The sequence below is a fragment of the Cygnus olor genome, chromosome 11, assembly GCF_009769625.2.
Source record: "Cygnus olor isolate bCygOlo1 chromosome 11, bCygOlo1.pri.v2, whole genome shotgun sequence".
NCBI classification, from domain to species: domain Eukaryota; kingdom Metazoa; phylum Chordata; class Aves; order Anseriformes; family Anatidae; genus Cygnus; species Cygnus olor.
In genome coordinates, this window is record NC_049179.1 from 13403292 (window position 1) to 13419306 (window position 16015).

The window sequence follows — 16015 nt, forward strand, 5'->3', positions numbered from 1 at the left end:
TTCAGTGTAAGATCACACAACACCATTGACAACAATCCATCTGTGACAGCTCTTCCCTCGTGGAGAAGAAAGCTCACATGGTGCTGTCTGGCATGGGGTCTTATTTAAAACAATACAACGCCTAGCACTGACTCCTGTAAAATTTCCTGTAAGCTAATTCAGTATCTTAGGTACAACTCCATTCCAACGACTGTTTAAAATGTTTAACACGATGAAGAGGTTTCGTGCCAAGCTTATAGGAATTGTGCGTATAACCTTACTCTAAAAAACAAAACCTTGGAAGTATGTATCAAACGCTGCGTGCATCTTGAAAAAAACAGATTTATTCAAGTGTTTTGTAGTGCTGTGAATACGCTGGTATTAATTAAAGTGCTCATCTGCTAACCTCGAGCTGATGACAAAATATAAAGCATTACTGGTTATCCAGATTGAGAGGCAGATCAACCACCATGATAACATGGAGCCAAAGCCAAAGCAAACAAAGATGACACAACTCTTATTGTTAGGGAAAGAAGGATTTCCAGTCCAAATGCAAGCTTATTGAAAGATATGGTCCTGATATATATCCTTAACTCCTATCTGCATAAACCAGGCCACAAAGATTTTTAGGTTGCTTTGAGAATGATGTGTAGAAACAGAATTGCCTAACACTGACCCAGGCTGAGTACTGCCACCACACTGCAAGTCAAGTTTCCTCTTGGCACAGTCACGTTTCCTACCATACAATCAAGGGCCAGAAGAGTTGTTGCTTCATAGCAGGCAGTGGTAAAGGGATTATGTGAATTCCAAGGGCAGCTGCTTTTCTACCCTTTCTTCTTCCAGTCTCAGATACCAGAACTTACAAAGCTCAATTCTTTTTCCTCCATTGTTAAACCTACAGCATCTTCTCTGCTTAGCCCAGAAGTGTCACTGTCAGATGAAAAGCAGACTAGAGAGGGGCATGTATGAAAAAGACGCTTTTAGGAAGAGAGACCAGAAACAGTGAATAGAGAAGAAATCAAACTGAGTAGGGAAGAAGTAGCTAAGAGGAAAGCAGAGACAGCCATGAAAGATGCTGCTGCTGTTCTTCCATTGTCTGTGCTACGTCAGAGGAAGTTTAGCAAATGCTGTAAGGAAATGTAAGATCTTTGACCCATAGGAGCAGACCATTAATGAAACTTGCTGGAGTTATTTACACCCTCCTTTACTATTAAAAAAAACATGTTCCATAAATTGTGATTAAACTATTTTTGCAAGCTCAAGATACTTCATTTATTATCGGGTCTTGCAAATCACTTTCCATTGCTATCTGATAGAGAAAGCTCCTTCTGCTGTGTAGTGTTTATATGCTAAATGTAGTGCTTTATCTACTAATTGCCAGCCATAGCTTTTAAAGAGCATTCAGAATTTTAAAGGATGCAGTCAGCTTTGATTAAAAATTGAACATTTTAAATAAAGCCATGCAATCTCATTTATTTCGCAAATGTTCAAAAGCAGCAGGCAAGTCACCAAAGTGAAGTTTCAACTGGGGAGCAGTACCATCTGGAGAGGATTTGGTTCTACTTTAGTGTACTGTTATGTTCTGTGATAAGCAACCCTGGCTGAATGTACCGTGCTACTACACAAACCACTCAACCTTTGTCATATAGATGACCGGGATGGATGAATAGTTGAGGCACTGACTCTGATCTGACAAAATAGGTGGTCTTAAGTAAAAAGGAAATTAATGAACACCCCCGACAAGATCATAAAAGAATACCCTCTATCCCCAAAGGAGGATTACTTACAAGCCTGTAGGTGCACTAAGGAGCATAGGGAGGGTGGCTGTGGCAGCGTTCAATGTTGAAACCCACAGATTTCGAACCTCAAAAGAACAGTTCACTGGAGATGGAGAAACTGTCTCAAGAACCATTCTCTTACCCATCTTTATCTTCAAGGAAGTTTGTGCAGTGCTCTGTCAAACAGTGGATCACAAACCCCACAACAATATTACTTAGGACTATAGTCACACACACATGGATCCACAGCCTAATCACTGACTTAAAGCTGGAGACATTTGTTCTTGTAGGCACGTCCCCAACTATAGAGCGTTGTCAGACAGGAGTGACACTGCACAGGAAGCGCGGAGAACTCCCTGTGCGGTATGGATCAATATATAATGTAGAAGCAACTGTGCACATCTGAATAGCAGTGCGTACCACAGTAAGTATACAAGATAGAAAGGTTCTGGAAATCAGAGTCTTACCTGTAGTTATAAGTGAATAGGTAAAGAGTTCTCTCTCTATATATAAATCAGAACTTAGCTGGCATTGGATTAGGTACAGCCTATGGATCAATGCATTGTAAGTAAACAAAACACCAGTGGAAGGTCCCATGAAAATAAAGCAGGAAAAATCCAGATTACAGATGCTAGTGACAGCCACAGGGGCTCAATTTTTTTAATTTTATTTAATCAAAGTTAAGACGTGGATAAACATAAATACAGCACAGGTACTTCAGATCATTCTTCATATTTGTGTACAGACAGACTGATGGATGTACTCCCAATGAAACCTGCAGTCAGTGATGTGCATACAGCCTTCCCCCCATACACACAGAAACAAAAACCAATTTAAAAAAAACACACAGACAATCTCAGCACACACTCTCATTACAAATGATTCATACATAAATAGGTAGAGGGTGCAAACAAGCTAATATGCGAACATGTATAACCTCTCGTTAATGGGGAAAAAAACAGAAGCAGCCATAATGATTAAAATACATTCAGTTACTGATAACTAGTTGTGCCATACAAGGCATTATCAAAAAAAGGAAATTGTGCTGCAGAGAAAAGCTATATACAACAAGAAAATAAACTGCAAAGTTAACGCATGCATGTTTTAACCTGGAAAAGCACAGCCCTCCAATATTTTCTCCATGTTTGTTATAAAAGCCCTCTGCACTCAACTAAAATTAAAATGATCTTAAAGGATAATACTTGTAAAGTTTTACTTAAGTCTTCAGCCACAGAAAACTGCAATGAAAATAAATGTTCAGTCATTTTCAAAAAACAAAAACAAAAACAAAATCTATTCATCTGATGACATGCATGATTAAAAGGTCTAGGCAAGATACACTGCTCTACATTCCTGATGACTAAGGAAAAAAGCTCAAGTCAATTTAATCTGCAGATGGTCAAAGGATTTTGTATTCCAGCAGAAGCAGCAGTTCAGATCTTCTGGATCTTTTCCCCAACAACTACAGGATTCTCTTTTCTGATTTTCTCAGCAGCATCAGCTTTATAATTGTAAGAGCAACTGTGTACATCTGAATAGCGGTGCATACCACAGTAAACGTTTCCACACCGACACTCGAACCCTGTGGACACAAATATTAGTTTAGACATTTCAACATTCTTAATTATACTGGCTTGTTTTAAATCCTGAATGTGTTCACTCACTATCAATAAATCTCAGTCACCAGTGTCAATCAGCCAAAGAGCCTCTGCTGCAGAAAGCATAAGAATCACAAATAATACATTTAAGCAATTACAGTAAGATTTGACTTGACCATTCCCTCCTATCACGATATACTAGTACAAAACACTCTTGGAGACCTCCTGCTCATTTAATTTGTTAATCTTCACCCCACAGAACTCAAGTTCCTCAGGCCCTTTCACTGAACCACTGCAAAGGGTGGTTAGTGAATGGCAGCAAACATCAGCCAATTCCTCAGCTATGAAGACTTCCAAAGGACAATATCTGGAGTTATAAATTTCACTAGAAAAAAAGGAAACCGAAAAACAAAATGTGTACATGGAAGACTAAATCTAGTACAAGCCAGCTGAAAGCACCTTTGCCCAATTTTTATTTCAAATTTACAGCATCAAGAGATGACCAAGCCCCATTTTTGCCCTAAGAGAAGACCCTTTCAAAAGGTCCAAAGCCTAAATCTCTCTCCTTTTAGGAACGAAGTAAAATTGAAATTTCTTACCAGTAAGTCCAACCTTCTTCCTGCACATGAAACAGCGATTCTTTTTCTGTTTTGGTTTGTCAAGTGACTTGTCTTGTTCTTCAGGTGTAGGCTCTGCGTTCTCTGACACTGAAGCTAATATTAAAAAGTTGATGAGAACAGTGGAAAAGCATCTCTCTCTCTCTCTTCCCCCTTCCCCTGTTTAAGTCATATGATAAATCTAAATCCCACATTGTAAGTTTAGGCTCTGGGGTTAGCAATTTTGCTGCAACTTCCACGTCTGAAGTATAACGTACTCACAGCACTGGTACTGGAACTCCCTCCCTCCAAACCTTCAGTCTAATTCATGGAGAGAATTCACTGAACACTCATACAAAACCCACAGTACAACAATACCATAAAGGAAAAAATTGATGTCCATCCCTTTATACATCAGAATAATTAAAAATTAGGTTAAGATCCAGTGCTACCAGATTTCTGAAGAAAATGAACATCCAACACCAAGTGTTTCCTATTGGTGCTACTGGTCTGTTTCCTAAAATCTGCTTATAAAAAGTGTGAGAAGCTTTGCATATTATTAGGATTGGTTCAGAAAAACATTCCCTTCCAAATGCTGAAGCAACATTATTTTTTGCTGAAGGCTGCAATACTGAAGCCATCCAAAGTGCAGTGTTTCAGAACAGTCTCTACTACTGTGATGCTGCTGCTCATGTACACCTGAAGAAAGCCTACACAGGGGCTCGTCACTAATTAGGGGTAAGATACTAATAGCCCAAGATGCACAGAAATATAAGGGGAAGTACACTACCCTGAAACTCAGGAGGTAGGTAAACACCTATCCCATTTTAAAGAGATTTGCTGGGACAACCTTCAGACTACCTTTATATTTTCCCACGTCTGAAAGGGACAGGTTACATGGAAGATTATGAACAAGTAACCGTAGTATTTGCCTTACCTAGGTAAAAATAGATATTGGCTGGTTTTCCTCAAGTATTTGCACATTCCTTACATTACAAAACAGAAATAGAAACCAGAAAAAAAAAAAGCCACTTAATTCCAAGAAGTGCTAAGATCCGAGCTCTGCCAAGCAGCTATTGCTGTATGACAGCAGGACAAGTTACTAGTAAGGTACACAGAAGCTAGGAGTATTTGCAGCAAAAGAGGGAAAGAACAAAAGCAAGCTCCAGCTCAGAGGAGCATCAATGGAAGCAGAACTAGAACCAGTGTGGTAAAGAACAAAATACAACAGCAAGCCCAGACATTTGTCAGGAAATAGCTGCAGGCATCTCTGTGCAGCTGGACTTTTGTTAGGCACAGACTGTCAGATGCATCAAGGTCCTTGCTAGTTCTGTGCCAGTTGACAGCGACTCTGCTCGATAATCCAGGTGGTTTTTGCTCTCCCCTCTCCTCGTGCTACTATTTCATTTTTTTGGCGGTGGAGAGTGGTTAAGGAAGTGGCACTTTGTCTTTTTTGTATTGTATCAAAACATGGTAGAGACATCAACAGCTAGCAAAATCTCTGAACAGCAAAGACTTTGCACAAGTGACTAGCATATTTCAAATGTTAAGATAGCAAGGACAGGCTATTAAATATGGTTTATTAAACCATTTTAAAATCACCATCTATGTCGCAAGCAGCAGCTTTTTCGTTTCCTGAAATTTATAAAATGATAGTTTGCAAATGGCTTTACACGGCTGTTAAAGGGCAAATATGTGAGTGGACAGATAACATTAAAAGGTTTGCAAGATAAGTATAAAAGCAGTAAGGATTAAAAGATGTGCGGTAAGTATCAGAAGAAGTAAGAGTTACTGAAATGAACTCTTGCAGTGTTATATGGAACAGACATTCCTGTGTTCATTAATTTGTTAAGAAAGCTTTATGCCATAAATTGGCATTTAGGAGCTAAAACTCTCCGGCTTGCATTTCCTCTTGTAGCAAGATCCAGTTATTTCAATATAAGTTTTACAGAAAGCCTCTAACTGTTAACCAAATTTAGGAAAAACTGGCACTGTTCCCTGCATAACAAGGCTCTAATACATACATAGATCTTTGTGCATATGAATCTCACACTAAAAAAGGCTTAAAAGTATTTAAGGGCTGCTGCTTTCTGTGGAACCGAGTGGGAAGATTTTTCTACTGCTGCCACGAGTCATTTTGTATCTACTGTAGTAACCATAAATTTTAGATCCGTTTGCTTTTCCATGGAAGCTAGAGATTTAACTCAAAATCCTCTTTGATAATTATAGATGTCCTGACTACTAAACCACCTTTAGATAACAAGGCACCAGTGCTTAGTGCTCAGTCTATAAACTAAACATGATGAACACAATAGAAAAAAGCCAGGTAAAGTGCAATACCACCCCGCTTGGAGCTTGCAGGAAATATGTTGCAACCACTCCCAGCTGCTGTACTTTGTCTGGATTCCAGGATGCTGCTGCCTGTGGTGCTTGAACCGGTTCCCTCCCTTCCCCCAGCCCCAGCTCTGCCTTTAGCTAGAGAACAGAAGCAGTGGCAGTACCAGTACAAGCTGCCAACTAGCCGAAAAAGAATAAAGCATGAAGAAACGCTCATTTTTCTGCAGGTGACAAGTTGGCCTGCCTGCTAGAAGTTCCTTGTTTTACAGAACTTGTTCCTAGCTGATCAAAACAACCAGAGCCTGGATTTCCTCCTAGAGGCAGAAGCTTTTGCTACTGCTTTGCTTGTGCCAAGCCTGCTTGAACTTCAACATACTCTGACTGACCATGAAAACAACACCTAGGAGATGAAGCACGCTTCAGTCCTTGTATCCCTGCAGGCTCAACACAGAACCGAGCGCATTTGTTGCAAAGCTCCTGACATTTCTTCTGTTCTCTTCTCTCCCCCTGCTCTGGATGCTTTATGTTCGTTGCCTCTGTATTACCAGGCAGAGTTTCTGAAAGAAAGGTTATTCCCACAGGAAGGGGACTAACAGCTATATTTACCTTTTAAGTGTATCTGATCAAACCTAGGAAGAAGAATACTGTCTGTCCCAAATGAATGCAATGTTTAAGGTTAATCCTAACCAGAAGATCACTACTAACATCTCAACTACAAACTGAAGTAATGAACCTAAAATACACTGCACCTACAAAAAGATAACAGTAGGATATTGCTGCATTCCAGTTTTGTGGTGGGTTTTTTGTTTGCATTTTTCCACCCACATGAGCTAAACAGTGCAGAGGGATTGTTTCAGTCTCAGATTAAAGACGGGACAAAAGGAGAAATCAAGTTTCTTACCACTTGCACTTCACGCTAAGTTTCTATGCAGTTTAGAAAGGCTTGTTTCCTCAATTTCATCCGCTTGGATCAGACCAGCATTTCACTAGCACAGACAAAGAACTTCTTTAAAAGAAGAGTGTAAAAGAATGCAAGCACATTCCCCTAATTTTCCTCAGAAACCTTTCACCTACACTCTCTTGAACTACTTCACTCCCCTTTAAAAAATTCCATTACTGCAGTTAAACTAAAACTAGCAGCTGAAAAAAGCATCCAGCATCCTCTAACTTCTCAAACTTTTGCCAAACAACCCGTTACAATGTAGGGAAAAGTATTTCCCCTCCTCATCCCATACTTTTCATCTTGAGCCTACAGGTGAAGACCAGAAAGATAAAGTCCAGTAGATATTATGGTCTGAAACAAGACTGGATTCAAATTCAGTTCCTTCAGCCAAAGACTGATAGCTGGTAGCTCCAGCTTTTCCTTGAGGTGAAACTCTTCAGATGTCAAAGCATCTAAGAAACTATCAGAAAACGCAAGCCTCCTTTATCTGACCCCCAACTGCCTCTGAACTGCTGCAAATCTTATGCAAACTGGGAAAGCAAACCTTACTTCCACATCTGAAAGCTACATTTATATTCCATCATAAGGCTGGGATTTCCCCTGAAAATTTTTTTATGGAATAAAACTGTATGTAAAATTTTATATTTAAAAGATGTGAGGTACGGCAAGTTTTCACTGATATTCTACAGGAGAAACTCTCAAACAGTAATAGAAAGTGAGGCTAAAAGTGATAAATGTTTTGTGACAAGAGGTAAAACACGAAAGATCAGTTACTCCCATAGAAACCTGGAGAGGAAGATAAAAATGAAAGACAGGTAAGAACAAAACTAGTACCTGAAAAGAAAAAAAAAATATGCAAAGGAAAAAATATATTAAAGCTACAGTATTTATTTGCATTTTTTTTAATAAGTCATTTACTAAAATCATTGGCTACATACATGAGCTATTTCTTATAAATATGAACTAGAAAGTAAAGTTTGCCAGAAAAACCACATCACTGAGCTACATGAGTAGCCTTAGGAGAAGAGCAGAAGTTAAAATATATTCTACTGCATATATGAGAGCTTGTATGCAGTTTTAGTATGGAAGCACTAAGTAAAAGTTTACATAAGATAACAGAACATTTAAATAAAAGCACACTTACCTAAAGAATTTAGTTTAAACCTCTATCATGAACTTTACATCTCTCCCTGGATCATTCATCTGGTGAATCAGGCTATCCTGCATCATTTTCTGCATCTGTATCAAAATTATACTCTACTTCTAAGTCCCTGGTACTGTCACAAAAAAAAACCCTGAAGTATCCATCAATTCCTTTCCAGTACTGTTTACTGGAACAGCCCTGATAAGGCCCACTGAAGTTGATGTAATTAGTTCACTAGAATTCACATTAGGTCCAAGTTATCTCTACGTAAAATTCTATAGCTACTCATTGGTTTTAATATTAACCTTTTTTATTTAGTCAGCAATGATAATTACTGAAATGTTTTACCTCTCAAAAACCTAAACTAGTGCCAAGCCAGGTGATTTCATTAAGAACAACAAACATGCACCTTTTAGCTAATTATTCAAGTTGGTTAAGTTTGATTTTTCAAAATACTAACAGTGCCATATTGTGTTATCGATTGAGTTTTGCGTGCTAATATATGGACCTTCCTAATTTACAAGGTGGTCAAAAACCAGATCGGCTCTCTTGGCACTCAGTAGTTTTCAGCCTCAGAGGCTGAGCGCTCACCCATTAATATAGCTCGTACTTAGATCCCAATGCTCTTGAGCTGCAAGATCTCCACTAAGTACACGTTGGAATAATCCTGTTTCCCAGGACAAGTTTCATTTACCTTTAAAAGCATCCCTGAAATATAAAGTACACATCCTAACCTGGATGTTTTCAAAGACTGTTAATCCCAGAGCAGTGAAATGCCTCGCTTGCAGGCTTGCCAGGAGTCAGCCCCATTAACCCACTGGCTAACAAATAAGGAATCCTGACCATCTAATTATAACAGTGCTGTAATGAGTGAAAGGTACAGCAGTCCATGAGACACTTCAACCGAACTGAACTCGAGAAATGCTCCAAATAGAAGAAAGCTGCTAGAAAAGCTGGACTGTACCTACTTTAATGTGTTTCATTTTAGGTCACCTTTAATGATATGTTCATAAAACATTAAATTCAAAATAAAAATATCTATTAGCCACTATACAGCATCTGGGCTTTTTGCAGTGTTCAGTGCCCACAAGCATTATGACAAACACTATATGGAAAGACTAGATTTATTAACATATTCTGTATTTTTTCTTTATTTCTTTCAAACACAAATTCAATGAAGAGAAAAATCTCAACTGCTCTTTGGGATTTCAGCTTTGTAGTTTTAGCTTCTCTGCAAACAGCATGAACTGTGTGCACACAGCTCAAGTCCAATTTATGTCTGCTTTAAAATAATCTAGCAAACCAAGCATTCAGCTAATCTTTCATTGATTTTATATACTAGTAAATTCTAATAAGTGTTAAGTAATGGGACTTCGACCAAACAACTGCAGTAGACTAACTTATTATAGTAGTACAAAACAATTTGCTTCAGACAAGTATTCTAATGAAGCAATATTTTTCAGAATAATAAATGCTGAACAAGTGATTGAATCAGACAATTTTGTGTTTTGTTCCTCCCCCGCATCAACACGAGTAGAATTATAAGGTCTTCTGTCTGGGACCAATTCCCTCAATATCGAGGCTTTTTTTTTTTAAACACTACATAGCTAGACAATGCTAAATAACTGATTCACACATTTCTATTACATTCTTGTCAGCAGCCTAAAATTCAAATTCTGAACGCTGTGAGAAAAAAGTCTTTAGGATGCAGAATTGTGACAATTCAATTAAGTCCGCTTAGCATCCATTATAAGTTGCTTTCTTTCCAAACTTACACTTTTAAAGTAGAATATTAAAACTGGAAACACTAAATTTCAGATGATTTTCAGTCAAGGGACAGCACAGAAGCACTCTTCAGAAAATGGGGCTGACCCTGCTACCGTGAGTTATAAATAGAGATTGTAATTTAGAACTGCAATTACGTGCTGATGTTCTTAGTTTAGAAATCATTAAGGTACAAAGAAAAGGACACAGCTGAAGTACTCTAAACACCAGACATAGGTTGATCCTTGAAATGTGTACTGTAAAATAGGAATATACCCTTGAAATCAAAGCTTCTAGTTGAGAAACCATCTTCTCCTACGAAGAATTAGAAGGAGCAAACATTTATCCAAAGGGCTAAGAAGAGACATTCTTCTGGAAATTTGCTGGGGAAAGTCTTTTCACAGGCCCAAGTCACCAACAGTACCAGAACCAAAGATTATTTTAGAATAAAGTACTCTTCCTTCTGCCTCCAAGTGAAAAAGCAGTACATGCTACAAACCCGGAGTTTTGATTTACAGCTAAGCCAAGCAAGCAAGATACGTATGTAAACAGAGGCACTAATTCAGGCACTGGATGGAAAACAAAGAATCATGAGACTAACAGGTTGTGGAAACTTTTGAAATAGTGAGGGAGAAAAAAAAACATGACGGTCAAAGGAAAAACAGCTTACAAAAATTGACTTTATATTGCCTGATACATACTACGTCAATACCAGAATAAACCCGTAGTGCCAGATTTGTGTTTGTTCTACTTCTGAGGTCCCCTGCAAGGGACATACCTGCACAGGAGCTAGGTTACACTTGGTACGCAGCACATCCCATTTTGTCTATAGTGCTGAGCTGAAAGTAAAGCTATTTTTATTACTGAGCAGTATATCAGCTGAAAGCCTAGCTTGCAAGTCTACCTCCACTGGGCAAATATATATGACTTTAGAAGCATAAGCCTTTTCAGCCCTTGCTCTTCCCGCAGACCAGGTAGGGTCAGATGTCATTGATCTATATATTAAGAGCATGCCTTGTGTGCATTGTTAAAGCTGAGGCAACAAATGCTTTCAGCTCCAGAAAACAAAGTAACAGGTATTAGAACATACATCTAGAACAGATCAAGACTAAACAAACATTTGTCCAATAACCGACTTCTCAAAGGCTAGTACAAAATGGCACTAGCATTACAACCTTTTCTCTGAGTTTCACAGCTACTGTTTGTGTGACCAACGATGTGGCCTTTACTCAGCACCGAGGAGGTAATAGCCACAAACAATGACTTGACTATTCTGCCCTATAAAAAGGGAGAATTCATGTTTAGTATAATATCTGAAATGCAGAACTTCAATACTGGAAGTTCAATAAAATAAACTGCATTTATCAACTTTAAGTGGAATTGCATGCTCTATTTATGGGAAAGCCCAAAGAGCTATTTAAAGACAAGTCCACAGAAACAGAGCTCTACTCACTGAAGCGTTAGCTGTGTCAGCAAAAGAAATAGCAGAATACTTACTGACTTACCTTCAAAAAACTTTTATAATGTCTGCAGATTACAGGCCTGAGCAGATTTCGTATGCTATCTGTTATGCTTGCATTTTCCTAATAAATGCTATTAAAACACTTTAGTTTTAAGCTCTGCAAGCCCGTACATAAGAATCAACGGGGAAAAAAACACTTTACATTGTAAGAGCAATAAGATTTTAGGCCTATATACTTGAAGTGAACCACTCAGTTATTTTCCTTCAAGCAACCAGAGTGCATAGTTCCGCAATTTTATCTTTGATAACATTAATTTCAGTGGTTTAAAATATTACGCCACAGCCAATAAAGTTCTTAGGTGAAAGGCTCTTTTGTAGGCATTTCATGTTTATACTAGAGAATAACACTGTTCTTAGCTCTGTCATAACATCCTATCTAACAAATATGCTTAAACTTCTGTGATATTTGCCCAACCTGAAAATGACTATTTTGGGAAGTAATATATAGTCAGAGCTCTGTCTGCATGCAGCAGCTGTGGCACAAAGACTTAACAATAGGTTCATTTATGATGTGCATTTCTAACCCCAATTAATAAACCTGATGCAACAGATACTGAAATCCACAATTAAAGTTAGAAATTTCCAGTTTAAGGCTCATATATTTAAAAAATACTTATTTTGCCATCTGATTTCACAGAACATTTGGTTTTGAGAATGAGCCATCTCTTGAACAGGAGTGTATTATGAACACAGATTTAAAAGCATTATTCATAAGCTCCATCTCTGAAAACTAAGCACCAACCTTGCAAATCTTCTGTCTCAGGTACTGTTTTGTCCACGGCCGTACTATCCGGTTGGGATGATGCTACAGATTCTGTTAAAAGTGACTGACTTGACACAGGGCTAGAAGGCAAAAAAAAAAAGTTACTTTTAAACAAGGCACGTCCATATCCTAAGAGCATTCATTAAAGAAATACTTTAAGTCTTGACAAGAGAGCATGCCAAAACTTTTCACTCTGAAGTTGCTTCAGTAACCACTAAAAAAAGTGTTACGCTAAGAATACCAGACAAGCTGAGCTGATAAACATTTTTGCATTCACTGCATTCATAGTGAATATAGTAAGTCAGTTCAACTACCAAAAAAACATTTGGGTCTTCCCCCCCCCACCTTTTTGTAGTTTGGCATACTATCCTTCCACACAGAAGCAACAATGCAACATTCAGAGCGCAAAGATTTCTATAACATACGCCATCAAGATAATTGCAGAGGAGCTACTTCTGGTATTCCAGTGATACGAACAAGAAAATTGCAGCATGTCAATGTTTCCAGCAATAAAAAATCTGCAGTTGTACGCAGAACCCCTTGTATTTTTGCAGGGAAAAAGCAGTGATGGCCAAATTTCTCAACCCTGTCAGCCATACTGCTAAAATCAGTGTGGCTGAAAACTCAGAGGTGAATACCCTGGACAGTTATGGGAGACAGATTTAATTCTAGCAGTCACAAACTGCTCACCAGCACTTCTGCTGTGGGACAAGGCCCAAGTGAGGGGTAAAACTATCCACTTGTCCAACTTATTTCTCACCTTCCTCTCAGGGATTCACTCTGAATTCAAGAAATCAGATTACCCAGCAGTCTGTGAACCAACAAAGCCCTACCAGTAGTCCGTGATGCAACCAGGGCATCAGAACTGTAATTTTAATTGCCAAGTGTTACATAGAGGTCTTGAACTGCAGGCTACGTCACCTACAAAAGTCCATTTTCGATTTAGCAGACATTTCCTCAGTGTATCATAACTCTGAAGTATGACCAGATCACCTACTTTTATTTCGGAAAAAAGTGCAAGTGATACTGATTTTTTTTAAAGTGCAAGTCTCAGAGCCACCATCCATCTTTTCTTCTGTAACCAATAACCAAGCTAGTGATCAAAAAAATACTTTAAAAAAATGTTTATACTGTAAAGGCTAGGTGGGAAAACAAACCCAAGGCACTGTAATTGGTTCACCTCTGTGCATTGACCTAGATGATTTTACACATGTATATATACAATTATATATAAATATATATATACATATACACATGTATATATATATATACATATATATATAAAAAGCAGGTGTTTCCTTTTAAATACAGATTAAGTGTTATATCAGGGTAAGATATATACTTTCTACCTCAATTAGAAATCCCAGAATAGAAAGACCAAATATAGCATCAAGCATGGCATCTAGCACTCAGTTCATATGCAGGACCCAAGCATGAGATAACACCTCCTATAAAAAGCTAAGGAGCAGAAAACAGTCTGAACAGAATCAGTCAACAATAACAGACGAAATCAGATCTTGCTTACCCTTGGCCTGTCCTTTATTACATCTCAATTTTTTAAATTAGCAGTAATATTTATTCAAACTCTCATTTCGCTTCCATAGTGTAACTAATGTTTTTCACTGCAAAAATTTCCAAAGCACTTTAAAAAAAAAAAGGGTTGCTGTTGGTTATGTCTTCCTAAACTGAAATGCAGCTACCAAATAAATATTTAGCTTTCATAAATGGAAAGCACTTTAAGTCTGAGGGATTTGCAAAGGGCTGTTACCTCTCCTTGAATAATCCAGTTGGAAATTAGTTGTTTAATAAGACATCAGTTCAGCAGTACCACTTGTACTAAGATTCATACATATTTTCCTCTGTATGCTCCACGTTTTGTGAAACTACTATTCCTTAACACATTATCATACATTTATTTATGAGAGTACTAGTCAATAGCTTTCTGCCATTTTACAAAACCCTCAAATTTCTGGGATGGAAAGAGCTCTCCTTTGGTAAATATACAACCAACTGCACATGGTGGAGCCGGAAGACTAGCCAGACAAGTCTTTGTAGAACAGCATGAAGCTGGCAACACTCCTATTTGAGGCTAAATTCTAAAGACAAATTTACATTTGAATGCAAGATGTAGCTAACAGATCGGCTACTATTTACTGAGATCCCATGCTTTAAATTTCTCAGTTAAATCTTACATGTTTTCCTAATCCAGGTCTTGGCATTTAATTATGCAGAGTCAGAGCACAGTTCATTTCATCATGCTGATTAAAACATTTTTATGTACAAAAAGTAACGGACAGAAACAGCTTACCTTGGCTGCATAGATGGAGTTGATGTAGAATCTAAAGTTGACTGAGTTTCCTGGGCACTGCCTTCTGTGCATTGAACTGGTAAGGACTCAGTTATACTACTGACAGAAGTTGCTGGAAGGAAGACACTAATGTAAAATGTGTTACACTACTTCCTGGGATTACATAAATTACACAGTGCAATTATTCTTCAACCCCTGTGACACCAGCCAGGAAAGTAACTGAATCTCAGTCAATACCATAACGAAAAATAATTTCACAAGAAGTAATTCTGCTTGGCCATGTTTTGAACATGTTCCAGCCCCAGGCCCCCAGAAGCTCCACGGCACAAAACTGTAGTGCTGGAGCTTTAAAATAGTTACTATTTTCTGCTACCTCAAGTGTCTACAAACAGCCTTCTCAGGATAAACTCCAGTTTTCTGACTGAAGTTTTATTTTATTAAATAAAACAAGATGGATCTGTGAGAAACAGTATTATTGCATCCTAGCATCACCTTAGGATCCATTCCGAAGTTGTAGAACCCTAGAACCCTAGATTTCAAGCAATGAAATCTATTGCTTTAATATTAGAAGTTAGTATTAAAAGTCAAGGAAGTCTTGAGGAACACAACATGAGATTCTTGGTGTCAGCATCCAGCCAAGCCAAAAGAGACATTTCAGGTTTTAGAGGGAAGCACTTCCTCTCTCTTCTTCCCCAAGCAGAAACATCAGAGTGAAGGTGAATAGAGAAAGGGTTCCTCTTTCTGAGGGAGCTGCCATGAATTTTAAGGGGGAAAGATCTCCTAGCTTATTCTTGGAGAGCAAATATAGGAAGAGTTCCTCAACCCACTGAAATTATTACAATCTGTTTTGTACCAAATAAGGATAAAAAAACAAACAAGAAACTATGACATTAGGAGAAACTTTAAAAAAAGTGGAGGTTAATCCTTTAGCATCAGGCTACAAACCTAAATGCCTGTATTTTAAATGCTTTTCACAAACATTCCCCAAGCTAGATGTTCTCTCTACTGTCAGTAATTTCAGGAAATGTGTTGATGTGGTATTTTTCTGCATTTTTATCATGACATTGGAAACAGCATAACATACTAAAAGTATATTAGCCACTTCTAAGCAGATTAATCACAGCACAACTACACTGTGAACATTTCACACAAGTTTAATCTAACAGGTAAAATACCTGAATAGGATAGAGTGGTTTGCTCTAGTACTCCTATGCTTCCAAGCATATTTAGTATCTGGACATGGTCAAGAATCAAGCTACAGCCTAACTTTCCATTTCAAATTT

General features: G+C 38.0%; 1 protein-coding gene across 8 annotated transcripts in view; it reads right to left on the reverse strand.

Annotated features, from left to right (window-relative positions):
- Window positions 1-2408: 2408 nt before the first annotated feature.
- Window positions 2409-16015, reverse strand: part of ZFAND6 (zinc finger AN1-type containing 6) — a 44084-nt gene continuing 30477 nt past the window's right edge. For 7 of the 8 annotated variants that reach the window (XM_040569483.1, XM_040569481.1, XM_040569476.1 and 4 more), the window contains 4 exons: window positions 14733-14844; window positions 12404-12504; window positions 3955-4068; window positions 2409-3339 (listed from right to left, as the gene is read on the reverse strand). In XM_040569483.1, the coding sequence (XP_040425417.1) occupies window positions 3191-3339; window positions 3955-4068; window positions 12404-12504; window positions 14733-14844 (476 nt within the window). In that variant the 3' untranslated portion in view covers window positions 2409-3190. Of the gene's footprint in view, window positions 3340-3421; window positions 3469-3954; window positions 4069-12403; window positions 12505-14732; window positions 14845-16015 lie in introns of all 8 variants that reach the window. The other variant, XM_040569484.1, reaches the window with a different exon arrangement.